This window comes from Sporothrix brasiliensis (genome assembly GCF_000820605.1).
Source record: "Sporothrix brasiliensis 5110 chromosome Unknown Cont21, whole genome shotgun sequence".
NCBI lineage: Eukaryota > Fungi > Ascomycota > Sordariomycetes > Ophiostomatales > Ophiostomataceae > Sporothrix > Sporothrix brasiliensis.
In genome coordinates, this window is record NW_024467140.1 from 2683000 (window position 1) to 2692135 (window position 9136).

The 9136-nt window shown below is 60.7% G+C and overlaps 2 protein-coding genes across 2 annotated transcripts; both read right to left on the reverse strand.

Annotated features, from left to right (window-relative positions):
* Positions 1–190: 190 nt before the first annotated feature.
* On the reverse strand, positions 191–3794 carry SPBR_04585 (uncharacterized protein; the record flags this gene model as incomplete). Its single annotated transcript, XM_040762862.1, has 4 exons — positions 191–198; positions 225–1221; positions 1267–1751; positions 2009–3794. 4 exons carry the CDS (start codon positions 3792–3794, stop codon positions 191–193), a joined length of 3276 nt encoding a protein of 1091 aa, XP_040615811.1.
* Positions 3795–4571: 777 nt separating this feature from the next.
* Positions 4572–8714, reverse strand: SPBR_04561 (DNA binding protein regulatory protein AmdX; the record flags this gene model as incomplete). The annotated part of the gene is made up of 3 exons (XM_040762838.1): positions 4572–4657; positions 4743–8468; positions 8594–8714. 3 exons carry the CDS (start codon positions 8712–8714, stop codon positions 4572–4574), a joined length of 3933 nt encoding a protein of 1310 aa, XP_040615812.1.
* Between the last annotated feature and the right edge of the window lie 422 nt (positions 8715–9136).

Consider the following 9136-nt stretch of genomic DNA (forward strand, 5'->3'; position numbering starts at 1 on the left):
ACACCGAGGACGTACCTCCATGATTTAAACGACTTAACAGTCTGCCAATTCAGTTGTGAATCGAGATATCGACAAAATCAAACCCAGTCATAGTATGCAAATTGCAAAATCAAACTCACAGAAAAGAAATCCAAAAAAGAAAACCAATTCAAGATATCACAATATACTTTCCAAAAAAGAAAAATAACAATTAGAAGACTGCAGGACCAGACCACACCTGCTACCATGGCCCTCATCTCCGTCCCCCTGCTGCTCGGAGCGGCGATCCTCGCCACCGTCCTCACGGCCATCCGGCGCCTCGTGTCGGCCGGTGCCGCCGTGCCCGGCCCGCGCCTCAACGTGCTGTCGTCCCTGCCGCTCAAGTACCACGAGTTCCGCGGCCAGCGCACGCGGTATGTCCACGGCCTGCACCGGCGCTACGGCAGCGTCGTGCGGCTCGCGCCCAACGAGGTCGCGTTCGCGTCGCTGCCGGCGCTCAAGGAAATCTACATGTCCAACGGCAGCGGCTACGACAAGACCGAGTTCTACCACCTGTTTCGGCAGTACGGCACGCCCACCATGTTCTCGACGCTCGACAAGCAGACGCACAGCCGCCGCCGCCGCATCCTGGCGGACCGCTACGCCAACTCCAGCGTCGTCAAGGAGGACGCGCTGCAGGGCCTCCGGGCGCGGGCGGCGCGGTTCACGCAGCGCGCGGCGGCAGCCGCCCCCGACGGCGTGCTCGACACGTACATTGCGCTGCACAGCTACGCCTTTGACGGCGTGACGCACCACCTGTTCCACCCGCACGGCAGCGACGCCCTGCGCGACGCCGCCGACGAGGCCATTATGCGCGAGGTGTCGTTTGACAACAGCCTGGCCCGCCGCCTGCTCGAGTACTACAGCCGCCCGCTCGAGCGCGTCGCCGACGCCCTCGGCCTGCTTCCGCCGCAGCGGTCCATCCCGCGCGCCAAGCAAATCGTGCTGGACGCCGTCGACTCGTCGTTGGCGGCCGTGGGCGACAGCCGTGCGGCCGGCGACGCCAAGGCGGAGGGCGGCGCGGCGGCCGCCCGCTTCACGCTGCTGGCCCGCCTGCAGGACCCGTCGCTCGGCCTCACGCGCATGCAAATGGCCGCCGAGTGCATGGACCACATGGCCGCCGGCATCGAGACCACCGGCGACGTGCTCTGCTGGCTGATGTGGCAGCTGTCCCTGCCCGAGAGCCAGGCCATGCAGACCCGCCTGTACCATGAACTACAGGGTGCGAGCCCGAACCCGTCGGCGTACGACAGCCTGCCCTATCTCCATGCCGTCCTCAAAGAGGGGCTGCGCGTCTTCCCCTCCATCCCCATGAGTCTGCCGCGGTACGTCCCCGCCGGCGGCCGCGAGGTCGACGGCACCTGGCTGCCCGCCGGCACCATTGTGAGCTGCCAGCCATACACGATGCACCGCTTCGATGAGGCTGTCTTTTCGCGGCCGGACGCCTTTGACCCGGAGCGGTGGCTGGGTGCGGACGCAGAGCTCGATGCCGAGATGAATCGCCGCTTCTTTGCCTTCTCCAACGGCGGCCGCGGCTGTCTCGGCCGCCACCTGGCCATGGCCGAGATGAAGCTGCTGCTGCGCGACGTCTACAGCCAGTTCCAGACCGTGCTGGCCGACACCGACGGGAAGCCGCCCGCCGACATGTCCATGTCCGATCAGATCATCTCGTCGCGGCCCAAGGACCAGTCGTGTCTGCTCAGGTTCATTCCGAGGGAGCCAGCCAAAGGGAGCTTGTAGTCGCCAATGGCTTGAGGGGGGAAGAACTTGTAGATAGTAATGAATCTTGCAAATTTAATTCAATCTCGTTCGTCATATATGCTGTCATATTCGTCGTCACCCGTCGTTACTCGTCGTTTGTTGCAGTAATTTCGTGCTGGTTGAAGGATCCTCTCAGTATGGCAGAAACTCGGAATTTTCCATTTCCTCTGTTGGCTGTTAGTCGACGTTATACACACCGTCTCTGAACGGAGAACCGGGCTCCACGTACCCAAGTATGTCAGCACATCGTGGCATGCCTCCGGGCTCGCCGCTGTCTTGCTCCACACGTATGCCAGGAGTGCCGCCGACCGCCGATTGTGCGGCGTCCGCATCCACATGCCCATGGCGGCAAACGACCGTTGGATCGCGACTTGGGCGTCAGGCAGGGCCCACAGCCCGGCCGAGAAGAGAGGCGTGGCCATGAGCACACGCGGGGACAGCGGAGCCGACGGCGACCGCATGTTGTCCGAGGCCCAGAGGATCTGCTGCACCGAGTGCTGAATGCACGGCGCCGTCGGCGGCAGGCCCTGCACGGCACCGTGAATGTACAGCAGGGCCGTATGCAAGAACCCCGCGTTGCTCAGGGCGTAGTCGTGCATGGCATCGCGAGGCAGCGAGCGGGCCACGCGGTCGTCGCTTTGCAGGCGGCGCAGGGTGTTGCCAACGGCGTCCCGCTGGAGACGGACGTGGATGGCGCTGACGAGCGCTTCGGCCTCGCGGGCAATGTCGTCCGCAGACAGAATACAGTCGGCTTGGTCGTCGTCCTGCTCCTTCTCATCATGCTCAGCGTCAACCACCCGTCTCTCGCTGCCCCCTTTCATAGAGCGCCGCTTCTCCATGACCAGCGCCCCCACCTCGCGTATCAGGTCCGGCACGTCCGAGGCCACGCCGCCAAACACGTCAAAGTAGACGTCCTCGCTGTTCTTCGTCCGCGGTCGGACGCTGTTCCGTCGCGTATGCGCCATCTCCAACTGGCCTCGACGCAAGCCGAGCGGTGTCAGTGCCGCCTGTGCCTCCACGTTGTCGTACCAGCTGGCCAAAAACACTTCCAGCTCTGATTCTAACGACGACGACGATGACGATGACGACGACGACAATTTGGTGTGTGGTGCTGTCTTTTGCGCGTCGCCCACAGCTTGCAGAATGGCTCGTGCCCCCTCCAGGTGCGTCCGCCAGGCGTGGCCCGTGGCAAAGATTTGCGACTGGCAGAGCGTCCGGGTCGTGGCCAGCGCGACCGAGGCATGCTGGTGCAGGTGCGGGCCGTCCGACAGCTGCTGCCGCAGGTGCCGCATGCTCTCGTCCTCGAGCTCCATAATCAAGCGGTCGCCCGGCACGCCCACCGGGAAGCCGCCCAGCGCGTGCACGTGCCGTGCACCAAACGCGAGGACGGCGTACAGCAGGCACGGGTGGCGGAACGACATGGGCACGACGAGGCGGCAGATTTCCGTGCGCGCATAGTCGCTGGGCGCCGTGAGCCGAATGGTCTCGTGCATGTAGTGGTGGAACAGGAACCGGTGCAAGGGGGAGAGGCTGGACGGCGAGAGCTCGGGCATGTCGATCTGGGGGGCCAAGAAGACTGACGTCGGCCGTCGCGACACGGTCGTGACGCCGTTTGGGTCGCACGCAGGAGCGTCTTCCATTGCACTGGGTGGTGGTGACGTTCTTCTGGCCGTGGGACGTGGCTCGTCTCGTCTCGGCCGCCGGGGTCGGTCGGGCCGTGGGCGTGCTGCCGGCGCGGGTGGTGACGGCTGCGCAATGTAGACGAACCCCCCACGCCCGTCCATGTCCAGCGCACCGCTGCTGCCGCCATTGCTCAGCCGCTGGACCCGGCCGGCATAGCTGCCCATCATCTTGGGAAACGCCCGGCCGCCCCATTGAATGTTGAGCGCATAACTGCACGCGCTGCCCGCCTGTTGGCACCGCACGCACGCCGGCTTGTGCTGGTCGCAGCGCTTGTGCTGTTGCCGGCAGCGGTGGCAGCCCGCACGGGAGCGTCGGTGTTGTACCGCGGGCATGACAACGGTCGTGGTCCTGTCGCTGCGTTGGTGAATTGAGTGTCTGGAGAAGGCGAAGTAATTATTTCGTATTGGGAACATAAACAGGACAAAATGCGGAGAGGCGCCAGGTCAAGACTTGGCAGGCGCGGAGAAGCTTCTTATCGGCAGTCGCTACCCACTCCATCGCTGGTCACCTGCTGAATGTACTCAGTAGTGCGAAGCCTCCGATTACTGCAAAAAGAAACCTTAAACTCTTATGTCCCGACTGCTCATCACACATGTCACTTCGCGCCATCAAATAACCATTTCCGAAACTATTTCTAACTCTAGAATTCATAACGATATATGATACACATAGAACACGTCCATCATAACAGAGGGTATTCCCAAGCAGGCAGAGGGTCCTGGTCTTCTTCCCTCGAGCCAGAACACTGTTTTCTCGCCTCACCTCGTCCCACAACCGGTCAGGCCTCCATTTTGGCCTGCCACCGTCGTTCGTTTTATTTGTACAAAAAGAAACATAAATCCACCAAATGAGGTAAAAACGCATCGAAACGAAACAAACCCAATCCAACCGCCCCGGAGAAATTGGAAACAAGTACATGCAAGAAGGAGATAAACAGCCACCGCTGGTATACTTTGCGAATAGGATCGTTTCAGAATATTCAAAACAAAAGGGTCATAGATGCTCTCAACACGAGAAAAAGTCGTATATGCGGAAAAGTTGTGCAACATCACATGCAGTTTGCAGTTGGTTTGCTGAATACACAGTTGTGTCTGTCGAAAGCCATCATCCTAGTCGCAGGCCAGAACTGATTTTTCGGCGCGCGCGCGCATGTGGCTGGCGTGATTCTCGAGGCACTCGGCCATGAGGTGGGTGACTGTGGAACAATGTTAGTGACGAGAGGTACAGAGGTGGACGACCACCGTAACGGGGATTTGCTCCAAGCTCCGACTTCAACTTACCAGGCCAGACAGATGCCTTTCCCAAGGTGTACGCAGTAATGCTCAGGATCTTGGCACCGTAGCCAATCTGCTCGCCCATCTGCATGCGCGACGCCATGCGCGTCGAAATGCCCGCGACCGCGTTGCCCGTGCCGTTGGCAATGTCCATGTTCATGGTCATCTCGGCCGCACTCAGCACCTCCCTGACCTTTCCGAGCAGCTTGCCATCTTCCTCTTCGAGGAGCATGATCGCCGGCACCTGGTTGAGGTCCACGTCCTGGTCCAGCACGCCGAGATACCGCCCGACGCGGTCCTGGAGAGTCGCCACCCACTCCGCCAGAACCTGCGCACAGTCAAAGACACACAGTGCCGACTGCAGCGGCAGTTCACGGTTTGAAAAGTCCGCCAGTGTATAGCCGACCTTGTTCGTCATCGAAAGCGCTTCCACGGCGTACACGGCAGCTTTCCTGAGATGCTTTTCGCGCCGCGACGTTGTGCGGGTGGACTGATGCTGTTGCTGTTGCTGTTGCTGCTGGCTGCCAGCCTGGGCAACCGAGACCGGGAACTTGCCCGCCCCAAAGTCAGGCGACGCCGACAGTTGTGTGGCGGGCGAATCGATGAAAATGGACGATCCATGGCCAGAGAGGTCAGAGGACGGGTCGGTCAAGGCAGACTCGGCATTGGATGCGGGCGACTGCTCGGCATGTTGGACAATTTCCCGGCCGTGGCACAGCTCCTCGGCAAGGCCGTCCCAGTTGCGTTGCCAGAACTTCTCCTTGGACCGAGCCAGGTTGACAAAGAGACGCACGTACGCCAAATCCAACAGAGGGACCGCGTCCACCGCGATGGGGTCCATACCAGAAACCGAAGTCGGGTTGGCCAGGTGCACGCTGTTGCTGGCGTGGCGGCGGTTGTTGTTGTTCATCCAAGCGCGGTGCCAGGCCTCCAAGGCAGGCTCGATGTGGCGGTGCATCTTCTCGGTCTCTTCGTTTGTCCATACCTTGTTGTGGTGACGCTGGCGCGTTTCCCAGATGTAGTTGTGCAGGGCATTGATCAGAATGAAGCAGCCAAAGGTGCTGGGCTTGAGCTCGCCCGGAGCGCTGTCCACATTGCTGCCGTCTGCGTTGGCGCTGTCGCGGCGGCGCATCTGCTTCTCGCTGGAACGGAGGAGGTCGCCCAGCGCTTCGTGGAAGGTCATACGGTTGTGATTCGCTGCGGCAATGCCGCCCTTGGACATGAACTCGGCACAGGTCGTGGCAGAAAAGAAGTCTTCGTCACACGGCAGGTCCAGCATAATTTCCGAGTTTGTCAAGGCGGGCGTATGGTTGTAGGAGGACACCAGGAGACTGGAAAACACGAAAATGGCGTACAGAGTCCGTTTGCGCTCCTCCATCGCCTTCCAGCGAAGCCACTGTGTCTGGTCCTTGGCTGCTTTGGCTGAGCCATCGTCTGTGTTCCAGAGGCTGCTGGGCTCAATGCCGTCACCTACCGTCATGTCGAACTCGTCGACAGGAGGCTCGACGCGTGTTGGCTGCAGAAGCTCTGCGCCCTGTGCGAGGCTCACCAGCGCTGCGCAGTGCGTCGCGGCAATCTCGCCGGCGCGCTTGTCCGAGCCGTTGTGACCGTAAATCACGTTCAGCAGCATGGCCTGCACGAGCCACACTGGCGTGTCGGACGAGCCGTCATTGTGCTGCATTTGGGTGTCGCCGCCCGGTGTCCGCCGGAAATCGGCCTTGCGGACGTTGGCCTTGCGACGCTCATCGAGGTACAGCTGAATCATGCGCTTGGCCATCGTGAAGAGCAGGCGAGACTGGTCGTGTTCGAGTTCGTACAGGGCACCGATAGCCGCCATAGAGAGGATCAGACAGCCGCTGCCGCCGACGGTATTGGCGTCGTAGCCGCCGCCAAGGTGGTTCTGGGGGGAGGAGGGGGAGGGTGTGTTGGAAGTGACGTCGAAGGATATGGTCGGTACGTGGAGGAAGGGAAAGTGCGGTTGGAAGTAGCGAAGGTAGGCGCCGACGTATTTCTGGAGGTCCAGTGTCGAGGGGACACATTGTTCGGGGCTTGTTGCGAGTCCTGTGGCCGTGGCGGATCCGTGAAACGAATATTGGCGCATTCCAAAGGGGGAGGTCTGGGATCCTGCTGAGTTGAGAGCGTTTACGATAGCCAGCCTTGTTGCATCTGTAATAGTAGACACTGGTGAGCTGGTGTTCAACGAAGCCTGGTAGTGGCGGTGGTGGTTCTGGCCGGTGCTGCTGACACTAGTACTGCCATTCATAGAATTGGGCGTTTCCGGGGCCGTGCCTCCGTTGAGGCTCATGGCCTGGGTAAAAGTAGTATGGTTGAGGCCCGACATCATCGTGGGGCTGGCAGCGGTCAGAGACGAGGGAGGAGTGGCGGAGAAGTAGGTATCTGTGTTCCCAGGCGGCGCGGTGGTGGTGGCCGTCAAGGGCGTGTGGACGCTGTGCAGTCCGTTGGGAGACAGAGGCAATCCACCCAGGAGATCCGAGAAAGATGTATTCCCAAAGTCCAGAGAGTAGCTGTTTTGGTTCAGTTGCTGGTGGACCATGGTACCATTCGTGGGCCACATGGAAAGCGTCGTAGCGGGCATGGTGTGAGCGGCGGACGAGGCTGGTGGTGCCATGGTGACAGCATGGGCGCCATTGATGTTGACGTGGTTCGAACCGTCCAGCATGACATCACTTATGCCACTCTGGCTGCCAGTGCTGATGGCAGACGGCGAGGAACCATCGACGGCGTTTTCGTCAATGGTAGAAGAAAAGCCGTTCGGGTGGGTCAAGCCGGTCAGCCAGCTGAAGCTGTCCCGGGTCTGGTGCATGTCGTTGTAGCCGCTCATGCGGTCGTAGATGGCCGTCGGGTCGAGGTGGGCCGAATGCGGCGAGTCACTGTACTGCAGGGCACTAGGGTTAATGGTCGTGCCAGACGCCGTATGGCCATACGAGGAGGTCCCAAAGTCAAACTCCGAGTTGAACATGGTCGTGTTGTTCAACGGGGCTGTTCGCATGCCGCCCGAGAGATCCAGGTTGTCGAGGCCGTGCGTGTCGAGCCTCGGCAAGCCATTGGCCATCCCGCGGTGTCCCATGGCAGAGGACATGCCGCTGGCAAAGGCAGAGGGCTGCATCGGAACCTGCTCCATGCCGTGCATCGGCAAGCCCGCCAGACTCGGGTGACGAGAATGGACACCAGGCGGCATGCCCCGTGCCAGGGCAGCATTGGCGGGCGCGCCGCCCATAAAATGCATCGCGGTAGCATCCAAGTGGCTGATGGTGTTGGCGCGGGGCCGCATCTGGTTGTTTGCGGCGCCACCGTTCCCATCATTTCCGCCACCGAGGAGAGAAGCCGCCACGGAGCCGGCGCCACTTGTGCTCGCCATGCTGCTCTTCCGTGCACGGCTGGGGGCCACACCTGTGGTGCTCTCGCGCCGGTTCCGCGGCCGTGCGGGCGCAGTTGTCGCCTGATGCAGCTTCTGTTGGTGCCGCAGCAGGAGATCGCGCCGTGCGAAGCACCTTGTGCACTGATCGCACTCAAACGGCTTCTCCTTGGTGTGGGACCGTTCGTGGCGCTTTAAGTGCTCCAGTCGGGCAAAGGACCGCTGGCATGTTGTGCAAACATGAGGTCGCGGCTTGTCCGTCTTTGGTGCGGGGAACTGCGCTGCTGCTGCCGTTGTCGGCGTAGCCGCAGGTGCTGTTGCCGGGGCAGATGCAGCTGCCGGTACTCTTGTGTTTACTGTGATTGATGAGCCTGATGAGGAGGCGGGGGTCAGCTACGAACGGCTCCATTGCGGGTGGTTGACCTAGAATGACATGGGCGGACGGGTAAGCACAAAATGCAGAAATGATCGCATCACTTACCTGCATCGTCGTTTCCTGCGCCAGCGTCTATTGGCGTGGTTGGGGAGAGGGCCAAGTCGTTGCCAAGGGGGCTGAAGGACAAGTCGAGCCCCAAGTCATCGTGGCCGAGCACAGTCGCCATGATGGATGTGAGGATGTGAGGGTGGGAATGGGCGGCCGAATCGACTGTGATCGGGGTAGAAAGTAAGACGAAAAGCTGGCAGTTGAACGGTGAACCGACAGGCGAGGCGAACACCGGGCGCCAGTCGACTAGGAGAGAGTATAAGACAGACGAGAGTATGGAGGTGTGCCGACTCCAAGAAGAATGTTCTGCAAGGAGAGAATGGCGGCAGCGGGCGGCGTCGAGGGCGTTGGCAGAATGCAGGCCATGAACTGCAGCACGGTGATTGCAAGAAGGCCGTCTTTAAAGCGATGGAGTAAGAAGAAAGCGGCACCGCGACCAAAAAAAGCGCGCGCCCACAATTGTCGTTGCGAACGAAGAGGCAGGTCTTCGAGAAAACGAACAAAGACAAAAAAAAAAACTGCCGGCGAAAATAGGACTTT